Source organism: Ammospiza nelsoni, chromosome 25 (genome assembly GCF_027579445.1).
Source record: "Ammospiza nelsoni isolate bAmmNel1 chromosome 25, bAmmNel1.pri, whole genome shotgun sequence".
Lineage (NCBI taxonomy): Eukaryota > Metazoa > Chordata > Aves > Passeriformes > Passerellidae > Ammospiza > Ammospiza nelsoni.
In genome coordinates, this window is record NC_080657.1 from 805,813 (window position 1) to 822,443 (window position 16,631).

Below are 16,631 nucleotides of genomic sequence, written 5' to 3' on the forward strand. Positions count from 1 at the left end.
GTTCGGGAGGGGCGGTGGTCCCCGGCTCTGCTCGGGGGGGGCTCCGGCATTAACCCTTCCCCTCCCGGGGGCTCCGGCATTAACCCTTCCCCTCCCGGGGGCTGTGACATTAACCCTTCCCCTCCCGGGGGGCGCTCTGCATTAACCCTTGGGCTCCCTGGAGGAGGGGGGCTCTGGCATTAACCCTTCGGCTCCCGGGGGGCTCATTCCCCTGCCCGGTGCCCGTGGGGAGCAGGCAGGACCCTCCTCTCCATCCCCGCATCCCTCTGCTCCCCCTGCAGCGCTGCCACCACCCAAAACAAGCGGGTTTGTGCCTCTGGATAAAATCCTGACAGAAAAGAGATGGAAAAAAAGCCCCCGGGGGCGCTGGGGCAGGGCAGGAACCCTGCAGTTTGTGTTCTGTGCGGTGCTGAGCATCCTCCTCATTCAGCGGCTCGGAAACCCAGCCCGGAGTGGCTCCTCCCGTGCTCCGTTATAGCCGGGATGGGAGGATGCTGAACCAACCCCGAATCCCGAATCCCGAATCCCCAATCCCCAATCCCCAATCCCGAATCCCAGCCCGGAGCGGCTCCTCCCGTGCTCCGTTATAGCCGGGATGGGAGGATGCTGAACCAATCCCCAATCCCGAATCCTGAATCCCGAATCCCCAATCCCCAATCCCGAATCCCGAATCCTGAATCCCGAATCCCAGCCCGGAGCGGCTCCTCCCGAGCTCCGTTATAGCCGGGATGGGAGGATGCTGAACCAATCCCCAATCCCCAATCCCCAATCCCAAATCCCAGCCCGGAGCGGCCCCTCCCGAGCTCCGTTATAGCCGGGATGGGAGGATGCTGAACCAATCCCCAATCCCGAATCCCCAATCCCGAATCCCAGCCCGGAGCGGCCCCTCCCGAGCTCCCCGCGCTCCCTTCCAGCCGGGATGGGAGGATGGGAACCGACTCCGGGAAGGATTCCCCGGAATGCTCCAAGCCCGGCCCCACGCAGCCGCTGGGACGGGGAGAGAACCGCGCGGCTGAGGGAAACCTGTGGGCTGAGATAAGGGAGGTTTGATAGGGAAGGGAAAGGAAAAGCTGTGTGTGCGAGCAGGGGGAAGCCAGGAATTCATTCCCTCCCTTCTTATGGGCAGAGATTCACCACCAGGAATTCGTTCCCCCTTCCCACGGGCAGGGATTCATTCCCAGGAATTCACTCCCAGGAATGAATTTACCTCCAAGAATCCATTCCTCTTTCTCATGGGCAGGGATTCATTCCCAGGGATTCATTCCCAAGAATTCATTCCCCCCTTCCCATGGGCAGGAATTAATTCCCAAAAATTCATTCCCAGGAATTCATTCCGTCCTTTCTATGGACAGGGATTCATTCCCAGGAATTCATTCCCCCCTTTCTATGGGCAGGGATTCATTCCCAAAATTCATTCCCCTCTTCTCATGGGCAGGGATTCATTCCCAGGGATTCGTTCCCAGGAATTCATTCCCTCTTTCCCGTGGACAGGGATTTATTCCCAGGATTTCATTCCCAGGATTTCGTTCCCAGAAATCCCATTCCAAGGGGCTCAGCCACTCCCAAAGGTGAGCTGGGAAGACAAACCCATCACTCCCAGTGTCCCCCTTATCCTGGTTTCCATCCTGGGCATGGTCTGGGACACCCCTGTTCTCACCTGTCCCAGCTGTGTCCCCTCCCTGCTCCCCGGGGGTGACACAGGGGCAGGAAAGGCCTTGGCACTGCTCAAAGGCTGCTCAGAGGCACAACAAAACATCTTTGTGTTACCAACCCTGCGTTCAGCACAAACCCAAACACTGCCCCAGCCTGCCTTTGCGCTGGGGTTAACCCTGCCCAGCCCAGAGCCAGCTCAAACCGCTCTGCTGGGCCCGGGGTGCTTTGGGATGGGTGAGGAAGGGGCTGCGATGGGTGAGGAAGGGGCTGGGGTTGTTCTCTGGGTCTGGGATGGATGAGGAAGAGGCTACTCAAACCCATGGCTTTAAAAATTTAAAAATAGAAAACCCATACTCAAACCCATGGCTTTAAAAATTTAAAAAACAAAACAAAACCAAAACCCCATACTCAAACCTATGACTTTAAAAAATAAAACCAAAAACTATACTCAAACCTATGACTTTAAAAATGAAAAAAAAACCCCAGCCCCAAACACAACAAGCGCTGCTGCCCATTGATATTCCCCTCACAGCTGCGCCTGCAGCCGGGCTGGGCTGTGAATGGGCACATTCCTGTTCCCCACGGCCTCTCTGAGCTCTCCCACCACAGCTTCCCCCTGGAACGTGCAATGCCACGGTGTCAGCACAGCCCGGAGCCTCCTTCTCCTCCTCCTGCTTCTCCTTCTCCTTCTCCTCCTGCTTCTCCTTCTCCTTCTCCTTCTCCTTCTCCTTCTCCTTCTCCTTCTCCTTCTCCTTCTCCTTCTCCTTCTCCTTCTCCTTCTCCTTCTCCTTCTCCTCCTGCTTCTCCTTCTCCTTCTCCTTCTCCTTCTCCTTCTCCTTCTCCTTCTCCTTCTCCTCCTCCTGCTTCTCCTTCTCCTTCTCCTCCTGCTTCTCCTTCTCCTTCTCCTTCTCCTTCTCCTTCTCCTTCTCCTTCTCCTTCTCCTTCTCCTTCTCCTTCTCCTTCTCCTTCTCCTTCTCCTTCTCCTTCTCCTTCTCCTTCTCCTTCTCCTTCTCCTTCTCCTTCTCCTGCTTCTCCTTCTCCTCCTCCTGCTTCTCCTTCTCCTCCTCCTCCTCCTGCTTCTCCTTCTCCTCTTCCTCCTTCTCCTTCTCCTTCTCCTTCTCCTTCTCCTTCTCCTTCTCCTTCTCCTTCTCCTTCTCCTTCTCCTTCTCCTTCTCCTTCTCCTTCTCCTTCTCCTTCTCCTTCTCCTTCTCCTTCTCCTTCTCCTTCTCCTTCTCCTTCTCCTTCTCCTCCTGCTTCTCCTTCTCCTTCTCCTCCTCCCCCTTCTCCTCCTGCTCCCCTTCCAGGGCTCATCCCTGCAGCAAACCCCAAATTCCAGCCCTTGCTGCCATCCACAGAAAACCTCATTTGCTCCATTGGTGCTTCCCCGTTGATTTAATTAATGCAAATCCAGGCTGGTGTTAAAGCTTCCTGTAATTACAACACGGCTCTCGCGGTTTTTGTTGGGTATTTTTTTTTTTTTTTATTTTCACTTTTTCTTGTGTTTCTAAGGAAAATACGTGGAGGTTCAGCTGAGCCCAGTGGGAGCCCTGGAGTTGTGTCCAGCCCCAGTTCCCCTCCTCGAGCAGAATTCCCCAAATCCCTTTGGCTGCTGGGGATCCACTCCCTCTCGCGCTGGGTTTTTTCCACTGGAAAACAAAATCCCAGCATTGCCCTGGGTGAGGAAAACCAAGTTTTCTCGCTCTCTGAAGCGAATTTTTTATCCTCTCGTTCCTGAGCTGAGGAGCCTGCCCGCTGCCAGTCACGAGGGACGCAGCTCCACAGTTAAATCACATTTAAATCACATTTAAAGCTTCCCAAGTTCCTCCCACGCTGGAGCTGGGGCAGGACGGACCCTCGGGGGCTGCAGCAGCTCAGAGCTGCAGGCTCAGGGCTCTCCCCCTTCCCTGGCCCCCAAAATTCACCCCACAGCAGCAGCGCCCAAAGGGGTTTTTGGGGCACAATTGGTTTGTTCCAGCAGTTTCCCCACTTTGGGCTGGAGCCACGTCGTGCAAACCCAGGGATGATTCCTGAATGGACGGGGGGGAGAAGGGCTGAGGAGGGAAACTGAGGCAGGGCAGGGGCTGTGTGAGGTGTGTGTGCTCTGGAAAGCCCCTGGGACAGATGGAAATGGAGCATTTTGGGTGGAATCCAGCTTTTCCCCGTGCTAGGAAGTGAGCTCAGCCTGTGGGTGCTCCTGCAGCATGATGGGGAGCTGGGTGACCCCAAATCCTCCTTTTTAACCCTTTAGCTCATGTTTTCACCCCAAAATTGGTGCTGAGACCGCCACCAGCCCTCCTTGGGGGGGCACCTGAGCCCCCAGACCCATTCAGGCTGTCTCACCCCTCCTGTCACCATTCACCACACAAAGCCTTGGCTGGGCGCTGGTTTTTAAAAATTTATTTATTTTTAATTTCATTAAAACAAAGCCCTTGTGTTGCCCATCACACGAGGGTGCCTCTGAGGGTGTTGGTTTTGGCGTGGAGCAGCAGATTGCTGGTTTATTGTAGAAAAGATGGATGTTTTTCCAGCAGAAAGCCTGGCTTGGCCTGCTCTCCCAGCCACGGCGGATGTGTCAGGTTCTTTTGTCTTTTAATTTATGTATTGATCCATCAGGGGCTCGGATTGGCGGGGGGACAAAAGGGATGAGAAGGCAGGGGGCAAATGTGGAGTGCAGGAATTGTTTCTGTGCTGGTATGGCTGAGATTCCAGGGGCAGGGAGCAGCACTGAACCCCTCTGGATGTGGAATTATTGTCAGTGCAGACAGGAGGGCAGCTGCTCCTCGTCCTGACGGGATCTGAAATGTGGAAATACAGACCTGGATTGATCCATAAAACCCCACCCCAGAGTGCTTTCCTTGGCTCACAAATCCTGTGGGAAGAGGCCCCGGTGTCTGATGGATCCCACCCAAAAATACCTATATATTTATATATATATATATATATATATATATATATATATATATATATATATATATATATATATATATATATATATATATAATATATTTAAAATAATATATATAAAAATAATATATTATTTAAATGATATATTATTTAAATTATATATATTTAAATTATATATAATTATATATTATTTAAAATAATATATAAAATAATATATATAAAATATATATTTTAAAAAATATATATTAAATAAAAAATATATATCTATATAATATATAGGTGTGTATATATATATGGAATATCTATATTATATATAGGTATAAATATATATGGAATATATTATATATGGAATATCTATATTTTATATAGGTGTGTGCATATATATATGGAATATCTATATTTTATATATATATGGTGTATATATATATATATATATATATATATATTTATATATGGAATATCTTTATTTTATACATATATATATATATATATATATATTTACCTATATATAATATAGATATTCCATGGAAAAATCATCTCTGGCAGCTGCCCTGGGCTCTCCTGCATCCCCTGGCTGTGAGGAGGGGTGGCCACTATAAAATTCCCCCTTTTGCCCACAATTTCAGCACCCAGGGCCCCGAGAGCAGCAAATCCACCTGTTCCCCAGGCAGGAGAGATCCTGGAAAATAAAAGACTCCTCCCTTTTGGCCGTGCCAGGGAAACTGCTCTGATGTTGGGGTGTCCCAAGAGCTCTGCACCGAGAATTATTTGGGGTGTGGGGGCTGAAACAAACCCGTTCATTCTGTTTATTTGGTGCTGGGCAAGTCGTGCTCCTTTAAGAGGATTTCCATCCCTCAACTCCTCCCCTCGTGACACTTCCAAGGCTCGTTTTGCCTTGACAGGGTGGGAGTATTTTTAACCGTGTCACGCCAGGGATGTATTAATAGCACAATGGGCTCGCCGAGCTGCTGCCGCAGCCCAGCCCGTGTTTTAAATTCAAGCAACTAATTAGGAGCCGGGGGATAATTAGTGCCATACCCAGCTTTTCTTCAGCTCCCCCCGTCCCCTCCTCTTTATTTTCAAAGCCCCACTGTGCTGGAATGTTCTGTGGCTGTTGAATATTTCATAGCTCCTGTGTGCGTGGCCATTCCATGGGTTTGTCAGGATCTCCCCTGTGGGCTCTGCAGCATCCCAGGGGCAGGGGATGGGATGGGATCAGGGCATGGATAAACCTTCAAACCCTCTGCAGCATCTCAGGGGATGGGATGGGATGGGATCAGGGCATGGATAAACCCTCAAACCCTCTGCAGCATCTCAGGGGATGGGATGGGATGGGATGGGATGGGATGGGATGGGATGGGATGGGATGGGATGGGATGGGATGGGATGGGATCAGGGCATGGATAAACCCTCAAACCCTCTGCAGCATCCCAGGGGATGGGATTGGATGGGATCAGGGCATGGATAAACCCTCAAACCCTCTGCAGCATCCCAGGGGCAGGGGATGGGATGGGATCAGGGCATGGATAAACCCTCAAACCCTCTGCAGCATCCCAGGGGATGGGATTGGATGGGATCAGGACATGGATAAACCCCAAACCCTCTGCAGCATCCCAGGGGATGGGATGGGATGGGATCAGGGCATGGATAAACCCTCAAACCCTCTGCAGCATCCCAGGGGCCGGCCCTGACACTCTCAGGATGGGATCAGGGCATGGAAAAAGCCCAGATCCCAATCCCTGCCCCTGTCCTGCCCTCCCACCCAGCCCCTGGTGCTTGCTGGGCTCCCAGCTCGGGTATTTTTGTGCTGAGATGCTCACAGGCTGCCTGGAATAGCAGGAGAGCTCCATGCTCCATATGGAAACGGGAATTTATGGGCTCAGGGCGTGGCTGGGAGCGAGGAGATCGCCGGGAGGGCTCCCAAAATGGGTCTGGGGGCACGGGGAGGGTCGGGGCAGCACCCACAGGGAGCTGTGATGGTTTCAGCAGGACACAACACACCTGCAGGGAATGGTGGGGATGTCAAGGACACACCTGCAGGGATGGGAACGTTCACCTCTGCTGGCTTGAGGTGCTCACGGTGACAATCCCTTATCTCAGGGTCACTCTTCCCGAGTGTTTGGGTATTTTTTAGGAGGGAAGCAGTGTCCCTGCAGCCTTTGTCTTTATTTTACTAATATCTGATGTTCTCCTTGTGGCCCAGAGCTCTGTCACACCCACACCCTCAGGATTTGGGTATCAATCACTCTTTTGGACTATTTGGGTATTTTTTAGGAGGGAAGCAGCATTCCTTCAGCCTTTGTCTTAATTCCATCAATATCTGACGTTCTCCTTGTGCCCCACAGCCCTGGCACACCCACACCCTCAAGATTTGGGTACCAGTCACTCTTTTTGACTATTTGGGTATTTTTTAGGAGGGAAGCAGCATTCCTGCACTCTTTGTCTTTATTTCACAATATCTGACGTTCTCCTTGTGCCCCACAGCCCTGGCACCCCCAGGCACTGCAGCCCCATTGCTGAACGTGCCATTTCAGGGCTCTGTTGCCCCAATATCAAAGCAATTAATTGATATTTCCGTCCCTGTCTCTGCAGGCGTGGTCGCCATCTGTGCTCAGCGCTTCTCCTCCTCTCGCTTAAGGGAGGAATTAACAGATTTCGAGTGAATTTCTCAAAAAAACACAACCTGTCTGAGCCGCAGAAATTCAATTATTTCCAACAGCGCGTTGGGAAGTGCAAATTTATTCCGAGGGGAGCGTTTTCTTAATGGTGTTTTTCGGCATAAATATAGTAGCAGCCTAAACACCTCCAGTAAACAAATATCAATTACCTTAAACGTTTCCTGCCTGTGGAAAAGCTTTCATTGTGAGGGAGGCACTCCCTAAAAATCCTGGTTTGGTCTTCAGTTCCGTGGGCTCCTGGGCCGTGTTTGCATTAAAATGAATTTTTATCTGAAAATCAAGGATTTTTGAGGTTTGAAAAAAAACCCGTGAGATCATTGAGCGGATTGGAAGAGATCTCATAGCCCTTCGCCACCTCTGAGTTCCTTTGAAAATTATTAAAATTCAATAACTCCTGGTTATTAAATCTCTCCAGCTGACCCACTCAGGTCGGATAATACATTGGATTTCTAGTTTTAAAATAAACTTTGCTAATTCAGGGCTGCTGCCAGCACCACCAACCCAGGTGCTCTCAAACATCCTCTGATGAGCAAATAAGCCGTCACTGCCTCCACCAGCCCCAGCGCTTTGGGCTGGCAATTTAACACCCAGAAACCACATTTTCCTACTGGAGATTAAATATTTTTGCAAGTTAAAAGAGCTGCCGTGGGCTGAGTTGTCACCTAATTGTGTCAGTCTCTTTGTGGGGTGTTTTGATAAGCACATCAGAGCTCAGGCTTTCATCTTTGGGCTCCATCTGCTCACGTCACGTCCCAAATTCACACCCGGCAGGATCCCTCTGCATTTTGGGGTCTCATTCTGAGCAGAAGGGGCTGGCATGGAGATGAGGGGCTCAGGTTGGGATTTTGGTGGGGCTGAGCCCCCAGGAACACGTTTGGGGTGGGTGTTACTGTCACCAGCTCAGATTCTGCAGGGCCACTGCTCATATTCCTGATTTCCAGAGCCTTCATCCTTTTTCTCTGGGAATTTCTCCTGCTGGGATCCTTTATTTTCCTCAAAAGACAGAAATTCATCCGGCAGAAATTCATCCTGATGTTAAATTTGGTGTTGAAATGGTGTTTTTCTGCTCCAACCCGTTTAGGGGCTAAACGTGACGTGTTGGGGGATGCTCCTGCCACTGCTGCCTGCTCTCTCAGCGGTAAAACTGGAATTAAAGCAGAAATTAAAAAGCTTTTTTTGTTGGTGATAAGGAATCCAGCAGATAAAAACCGCCCCAGCCGCACGCTGAGGAGGGAAGAGCCTGCTTGGAACCGCAGCAAAATGTGTCAATAAACACAAATCAAAAGCAAATTAAATAAAAGCTTTTCATGCACTCCATTCTCCTCGAGATCAGACAGAAATAAATGCCACACAAACAAACGGGGTTTATGAAACGCTCCAAAAATAAAACCACTCTTGCAACAGGGCCAAAAAAAAAAAAAAAAGAGATTTCCTCGGTGTCTTTGCACCTGCTGGGGGCTCTTGTTCCTCTCTGGGTGTCAGAGCAGAGCTCAGGGGGTTTTGTGGTTCGGAACCAGCAGCGGCAGGGGCTGGGGAAGAGCCTCATCCCAAAAGATAGGGCATGGAAAAATCCCAGAGCCGAGAGCAGCTCCCAAATCCTCTCTGCCAATGAGTTTCCTCTTACATAAGAGAGTTCTCACCCCAAGGAAATATTTTTGGCTTTTAAGCCAGTCTGCAAAGGAAGGTAAGCTGCAGACAGGTGGTTTTTTTTTTTTAATTTTTTTTCCTTTTGTTAATTCTTTCCCCCCCCCCCTTTTTTTATTTTTCCCTTTTTTTTTCCTTATTTTTCCCCTTTTCTTTTTTCCTTATTTTTCTTATTTTTCCCCTTTTTTTCCTTATTTATTTTTCTTTTATCTTTTATCTTTTTCTTTTTTCTTTCCTTTTTTTTTTTTTTTTTTTCCCTTTTTTCCTCCTTTTCCCCTCAGAAAATCACGCGGGAAGTGCTGGCATGGCTCCTACCTTTCTCTCATCCTGCATCCCTCCTTTTCAAAGGCTGAAAAGGAAATTTCCTCCTCCCCTCCACTGATCAAGGCCCTCACACGGGCACATCCCAAAAGCCCCAAGCCCAGGAATCCTCAGTTCCTCTGGGAAATCCGGGGATCATCCCAGGATAAGCTCATTGATTGCCTCAAAAGCATTAATATTAAAGCCTCCACCCCACTGTTGGGCTGCACAGGTGATAATTAATAAATTAAAATAAAGTCCAGCACAGCCTGGTGGCAGGGGCTGCTGCCTGCTTTGTACCCCACAGTGTTTAATAAAATAATAAGTGGTTAATAAATTATAATAAAGTCAAACATAGTCTGGTGGCAGGGGCTGCTTTGTCCACCACAGTGTTTAATAAATTAATAAATGGTTAATAAATTAAAATAAAGTCCAACACAGCCTGGTGGCAGGGGCTGCTTTGTCCCCCCAGTGTTCCATTCCATCACTTAATGTTTTCCACGCGTTCTGGGGGTGTCAGGGATGGGATTTCCCTGGGCTGGATCCGCCAGCAGTGATGCCCAAAAAGGCATCATTGGCCCCAAAAGGCCCAGCAGGTTTCAGGTTTGGGGTCTGGGGTCCCGGCAGTGCCATGAAAATCTTCCATCCCCCTGCTGGAAAATGGCTCTTGCTTGGCCACCGTGCCTCTCCCAGTTCCAGCAGCTCGGCGGCTGGATGTGGTTTCCATGGAAATAGACGTCAGATCAGCAAAAACCAGGGCCAGCCTTTAAAATAATCTCTGTTTTGAAAGCTCCCTGCCTTTCTGTCACAATATTAACCTTCAAAGGTAGGAGCCCTCTCTTTTTGGTGCGAAATCGTTGGGTTTAGGAGGGCGCTCGGTGAGGGGGGGGGGGGGTCCCAGAAAATTGGGGTTTTTTGGGATTGCGGGTGTGGAGGCTGCAGTGGAGGATTGTGCTGTGTGTCCATCTGCCTTTTGTGTGATGGACTCTTGGTGTGGAAACCACCACGGGATTGATTGGTGAGGGATGGAGACAGTTTGTTGGGAGCAGTTTTGGGAGTGAGGAGCTTCCAGAGAGGTGCCCTGGGGAGGGGAAGGTCCCTATGGAGCCACCATGCCTGTTCCATGGGATCTGCACCATTGCGGTTTGCTCTGGGTGGCCCCAAACGCTGCGGGTGTGGTGGCTCTGTGGTGGCTGCGACCCCGAGATGACCAAAGGGACTCAGTGGTCGTCTTGGTGATGACCAAGAGCCCTAAGGTTATGGTGGCCCTTACCTAGGTGACCATGGCTCTGAGGCGACTGAGGGCTCAAGGCCATGGCTCTGAGGCGACTGAGGGCTCAACGCCATGGCTCTGAGGTGACCATGGCCGTAGACCATGGCCATGACGAGACCATGGCTTTGAGGTGACCAGGATCTTGTGGTGACCATGGCCATGAGGTGACCATGGATCTGACATGACCATGGCTATGGGGTGACCATGGATCTAACATGACTGGATCTGAGGGAACCACGGATCTAACATGACCGTGGCCATGGGGTGGCCGCAGCTCTGCTCACCCCAGCCACAGCCCCACTCTGACCATTCCCCCCATCGGGCCAGACACCCCTGACCGCAGCACAGGCCCTGACGCCCCTGTCCGCCCCCCCAGACACAAAGGGAATCCCAGCCGCTCGGGGGGCAGGGGTAGGACCCCAGCGCGGGGCTCTGGGGGTCCCTGCGGGCCGGGGGCCGTCGCGGTGCGGCCCCGCAGCCCTGGCGCGGCCCGGGCCGAGCTCGGGGGCCGCCGCCCCCCACCGGGGACGAACTACAACTCCCGGCGTGCCCCGCGCGGCCGGGGGCGCGTTCGGGAGGGGGTGGGCGCGAGCCCCCCACAGCCCCCCCCTCCCCGCGGCGGGCGGCACGTGCCGGCGGGCTCGGCCAATCGGGGCGGGGCGGGGCGGGTCACGTGCCTTTGTTTGGCGCTTTTGTGCGCGGCGGGGCGGGCGCGAGCGGAGTGTGGCCGGAGCGGCGGCGCGGGCAGGTGGGTGCGCGGCGGGGCCGCCGCGGGGGAGCGGGCACGGGCGGGCCGCGGCCGCGGGGCCCCCCTGCCGTACCTTCCGCGTCTCGAGAGGGCTGGAGGAAGGACAGGGGGGCAGCGTCGGTGCTTCTCGGGAGTCCGGCGCCACGTTGAAACGGGCGGCGGAGGGGTCCCCAGGGTGGGTGTCAAGGTGAGGGGGGGCTGCGGGGCGCTTCTCGGGCGCTCGGGGCGGGGGTCGCTTTTGTCCCCGCTCGCGGGCATCGCGTCGCCGCCCGGTTTTGGAGCGTTGCGGTGACAAAGGGAGGGGAGACAATGGGGGGGATTCCTCGTATGCGTTCGTGTTTCCCCCGCGCCCCGATCGCGGAGGGGAACGGGGCGGCTATTGTCCCTCAGCGAGGGGCGACGCCCTACCCGCGGCAGCGGCGCCCCCTCCCCTCCCCGCCATTGTTAGTGGGGAAGGGGCGGTATCCGGGCGGCTGCGCCCCGACGCCATCGAGCCGTGGGGGACCCTGCCGGGGCGCCCTGTCGCGGTGTCGCTGCCCAGCGCTCCCCGTCCCCTTCGCCCCTGAGGGGCTGAGGCGGAGGGGGGGGGTGCGGCCCCGCACCTGGGGCGGGGGGCGGCAGGTGCCCGGATGTTGCCGCTGGCCCCGCCCCCTCCCTCGAGCCCCCTCGCGCGGGCGCGCGCGCGCGCTCTCCCCGGCCGTTTGAATTCGGTGCGGTTGGAGGGCCGGGGGCGGGCCGGGGGCGGGGCCTCCGCTGGCGCCTCAGCGCTGGTTGGCTGCGGCCGTGGGGGGCGGGGCCGGAGCCGCGCGGTCCCCGCTCCGCGCCCCGGCCCCGCCCGGACCCCGATCCGAGCCCCTCAACCCCCCCCCCCTCCCCCCCCCCCCCAAAAAAAAAACCCCTTTTTTGTCGATTTTCTTTTAAACGGCTTCTAGACCTTTTTCTGGCGTTTTTTTACGGCGCTCCGTTTTCACGAGGTGTGCTGGGCGGTGTACGCCCTCGCTGTCTGCCGCGGTGTGAAGCATCTGACTTGAGCTGCGCAATTAAAACCGAATTTTAAATGAGCTCGATTGCGCACATTTCAGATCCTTCGGGAGTGGCAGGAATCCTAGCCGTGCTGTCCTGTGGTGCGTCATTTCTGTATTCTGCGAGCTCTTTTATGTGTGTGAGAGCAGTGAAATCCCCACAGCCCCGTGCTAAAACGGGGGTCTTTGTTCGAGTCCCTTAAGGTGGAATAAAACAGACTGAAGATGCTCGAATATCACACAGATCGTGCATCGCCAGTAATTCCATAACCTCTCCAGTATTCCCAGCACTGCCCATCAGCTGCACAAAATGCCTGGAATCACTGACTGCAGTGACCTACCTTGTCTGCCTTTTGTTCAGCAGCTCTAATTCTGTTCAGTTTTTATTAGAAGGAGCAGGATCCCTGTGCTGGCTGTTGAAAGGCACATCTCTTTGTTACCTAGGAACCCACCTGACCGACCTTCTCCCAGGCTTGGCTTCTGGACTCTGATTTTCTTGGCCATGGCTACTTCTGGTAGGTAGAATCCTGTGCTAAATCCTCTTGTGTCTTTTTTTTTTTTTTTTTTTTTTGTTGCCTCCCGATTTCCTCAGGAATAACTTAAAACCCCAGATGTAGTGAAATGAGCCGCTGTCAGCAGGCTTTTCTCCCGTCTTGGGCGAGGCTGCTGGAGCTTGTGAAAACACCCCAAAAGAGGAGTCTGGCGGCAGATGGGCTGCAGCTCCCTGCTGCCATCTGCTCCTCGGCAGAGCTGGCTGTCACCGCGACATCTCGGGGAGCACGCGGGTGCAGCTGGCACCCTGCAGGGCTGGGGGAGACAGCCCTGCCTGCACAGTGCTCCCAAATCCCTTTTTGTCCTTCTCGGCTCTCTCGGGGTGCAGCCTGCAGATTCATGCTCAGCCTTGTCGCTGGTTCAGTGATTTTTGATTGAACTAAAGGATTTGTTTGCACCGTTGGGATGTCGGGGGCTAAATTAACCAGCAGGTGCTTGGGTGATGCAGGATCGAGGAAGGGTTGCAAAGGAAATTTCCACATTTTTAACAGTATTGCTGTGCTGCAAACAAAACTCCTGTCCCGGCTGCCCCTCCTCAGGTGCTGAGTTTTGGAAGGCTGTTTTTAGTGCCACCTGAGCCAGCTCCTGCACTGAGCACTGGTTTTTTGGCTTTGCCGTGTTCCCAGACATCCAGGTGAAGGAGCTGGAGAAGCGAGCCTCCGGGCAGGCCTTTGAGCTGATCCTCAGCCCCCGCTCCAAAGAGGCCGTGGCAGAGTTCCCTCTGTCCCCCCCCAAGAAGAAGGATGTGTCCCTGGAGGAGATCCAGAAGAAGTTGGAAGCAGCTGAGGAGAGACGCAAGGTAAGGCTGGAGCAGCTGGAGTGAGCTCTGCTCCACCACTTTTGGGGCTCTTTTTATTTGTTTCTTGGGATAAGTGGGGTTTTTAATGGCAGATTGAATATTAATGGAATATATTAATGAAATCCCTGGGGCTCTTGTGAAGCTTTATGCTTTTGGTTTTGATCCCAAAGAGATTCTGAAGAAAGATGGGAGGGAGCGTGGCTGAGAGGGGCAGCTCCTTCAGGAAGAAGCTCTTTTTCTTGTCTTTTAACACCAGAACAGATGAATTTTCTCCCAGAAAACGCAGCAGTGAATCTGTAATGAGCAGTTGGGGACTAAATTGTCTGAGTGATGAAAGATGTGGCTGGGGGTGCAGCCTGGAGCCCTCGAGGGTGGCGAGGCTTTGATTGAAGTGAGCCTGACCTGAATCTCAGTGAGAGGGGAGGATCTTCAAGGAAAATTCTTCCAATATTAACATCAAAAAAAAAAAAAAAAATCCATGTTCCCTCTCCAGAACAATCCCATTTAACAAGATGTGCAATGGCAGACAGTGAGTTTGCAGGTGGATGTGGTGAGGTGCAGGTTCTGAGGGAGCCCCAGGAGCTGAGTGTGCACCCCTGGAGCCCCGGGGCTCCCCTCAGCCCGGCCCTGTCTCCCCAGTCCCACGAGGCAGAAGTGCTGAAGCAGCTGGCCGAGAAGAGGGAGCACGAGAAGGAGGTGCTGCAGAAAGCCATCGAGGAGAACAACAACTTCAGCAAAATGGCAGAGGAGAAGCTGACCCACAAAATGGAAGCCAACAAAGAGAACCGTGAGGCACAAATGGCTGCCAAGCTGGAGCGCTTGCGGGAGAAGGTGGGTGTGGAGCCCTGCCAGGGGAGCTGCCCCTGCTGGGAAGAGTAGGTAAAAAACCCAAAAAGAAAAGGTGGGGAGGGCACGGTGTGGCTGTGGAATCTGCAGAATTCCAGCTGTGTGGGGCTGGATGGAGCTGGGGCAGCCTCTGTGCCCCTCAGGGGTGTGGGGAGCCTCCTGTCCCTGGAGGCCCCGGTCCCTGCTGCCGTTTTTCAGCCCCTGTGCTGCTGTTTTTCTCTCCTGTGCCGTTTTTCAGCCCCTGTGCTGCTGTTTTTCTCTCCTGTGCCGTTTTTCAGCCCCTGTGCTGCTGTTTTCCAGGACAAGCACGTGGAAGAGGTCCGAAAGAACAAAGAAGGCAAAGACCCCGGCGAGGCCGAGACCGACTGACTGCGCTCTGGCAACTGACTCTCCCCCTCCTCCAAATATCCAAAGACTGTACTGGCCAGTGGTTTTATCTTTGGTTTTGGTTCGGTTATATATATATATTTCTTTTTTTTACGTTTCTTAGAAACTGATGTAGAACTGTAAAATTAGATCCAAACTGTACACTTGCTTTGGGGGCTAGAGGGGAGACCTTCCATGTGTCACTTTTCTAAAGTGTTGTCTTTCCAGTGTAGCTTTTTCTTCTTGTTGCATCCTTTTCTACGCCAGTGCACTCGCTCCTGGGTTGATGGCGAGTACTGTATCAGCTCTGTAAGACCTTTGTGCAAGGAATCTCCGGTAACTGTTCCATGCTCAATATCTGTTACACTTCAAACAAAAATCTCTGACTGTCCAGTCTGCTAAAATCCTGCTGTAACAAGTGACTCAATAAAGCTGCACAGTGCTGTTATCTGCTGCCTCCTCAGGAGCCAGGGCTGGGTGCAGGGCCAGGGCCAGGCCATTGTCCTGGGCTGTGACAATCGGGGCTTTGTGTCACACCTCAGCTGGGGCTGTTTGTGTCCCGGCCTTTGGGACACGACAAACGGCCCTTGTGGCTCTTGGGGGGACGCGGGTGGCGCAGGGGACAGCGGGACCTGCGTGTGGCACAGGGCCAGAAGAACCATTTCTGTGCTGGGATGGAACAGCCCTTGTCCACAGCCTGCTCTGTTTGTTCCCTGGGGCTGGGAGAAAGGGGAGGGCTCTGGGGAATGGTAATTTTTAGGTGGATTTGGAAGACAATCACTGTTGTACCCCAAACCCTTCCCCTGAGGGTACCCACAGGTCCCTGGGCTGCCCTGGGGGTGTGAGCAAGCACCACCAACCTCCCCAAAAGCACCCTGGGGTGGCACTGCTGGCACTGCTCTCAGTCCTTCTCTGTCCTTGGCTCCCAGGTTTGTTCTCAGTTTAACTCCACACCCAGAGCACCTGAAGGTGGAAAATCCGTAGGGAATTGGTTTTCCCAAGGGACTCTGGGAGTCCTGGGCAACTGGACTCTGGTCTGGGGTGTGGTGGAGAAGGAGCCTCAGCTCCGTGTCCCCCTGGGCTCTGCTGAGCTCAGCTGTTCTTAGCCCGAGAGGAGCAGCAGGACAGAGCCCCGAGTGCTCCCGGCCTGGCCCTGAGGCATTTCCAGCAGGTTTGGCGGTACGGGAGAGGCTGTGCTGCTCCCTGCTGGGCTCGGGGCTCCTCGGCATGGCCCGGCAGCGAGGGAGGAACCTGAGGACACCGGTGTGGGGCCAGGGTCTGCCTGGGAATGGGGCCAGAAATGGGGCCAGGGTTTGCCTGGGGATGGGGTCAGGGTGAGGGCAGGCAAACAGGGCTGAACTTTGTCTCGAAGCTTGTGAGTGCGGCCAGGAGCGAGGCTGAGCACCTGGCACGGCGTGATGGAGGCTGAGGGAGCCCTGCAGCGGCTCCCGAGTACAAAATGAGGCACAATCAGCAATCAAACCCCCAGATCTTCATTTTAATGCAGTTACCTGCTGAGGAAAGAGTGTCCCCAGTGCCATGTGGGGTTTTTTCTCCTCTCTCCAAACGTGGGGGAGGAGAGTGGCAGCTCTGCCAAACCCCAAATGCTGCTGGAGCCCAAATGGATGCTAAATGTGAGGTTTAGGCTTGCCAGAGCTGTCAGAGCTCGCTCGGGGCCTTCTGTTCCCTCCTCCTCCTTCTGCTGCACGTGTGTGTGCCGAGGGGGGCTCAGCGGGGCTGCAGGGCCCCCTCGGGGGTCTCTGGGTGCCCCGGGGGGGGTTTGGGGTGTGGGGGGAGGGAGAGGACAGCAGTGACCTGGGAGGGGAATGATCAGGGCAGGAAAACA

The 16,631-nt window shown here is 53.6% G+C and overlaps 1 protein-coding gene across 1 annotated transcript; it reads left to right on the forward strand.

Annotated features, from left to right (window-relative positions):
- Nucleotides 1-11,120: 11,120 nt before the first annotated feature.
- Nucleotides 11,121-15,233, forward strand: STMN1 (stathmin 1). Its single transcript, XM_059488582.1, has 5 exons — nucleotides 11,121-11,200; nucleotides 12,667-12,737; nucleotides 13,401-13,573; nucleotides 14,213-14,404; nucleotides 14,720-15,233. The coding sequence occupies exons 2-5, from the start codon at nucleotides 12,725-12,727 to the stop codon at nucleotides 14,786-14,788; spliced, it is 447 nt and encodes a 148-aa protein (XP_059344565.1). The 5' UTR covers nucleotides 11,121-11,200; nucleotides 12,667-12,724; the 3' UTR covers nucleotides 14,789-15,233.
- Nucleotides 15,234-16,631: the final 1,398 nt, after the last annotated feature.

Bases quoted from the DNA above. Each gene is read 5' to 3' on its own strand.
- STMN1 (XM_059488582.1), top strand. The intron at 13,574-14,212 runs GTAAGGCTGGAG...CTGTCTCCCCAG, and splicing joins CAGCTGAGGAGAGACGCAAG to TCCCACGAGGCAGAAGTGCT. The intron at 14,405-14,719 runs GTGGGTGTGGAG...GCTGTTTTCCAG, and splicing joins TGGAGCGCTTGCGGGAGAAG to GACAAGCACGTGGAAGAGGT.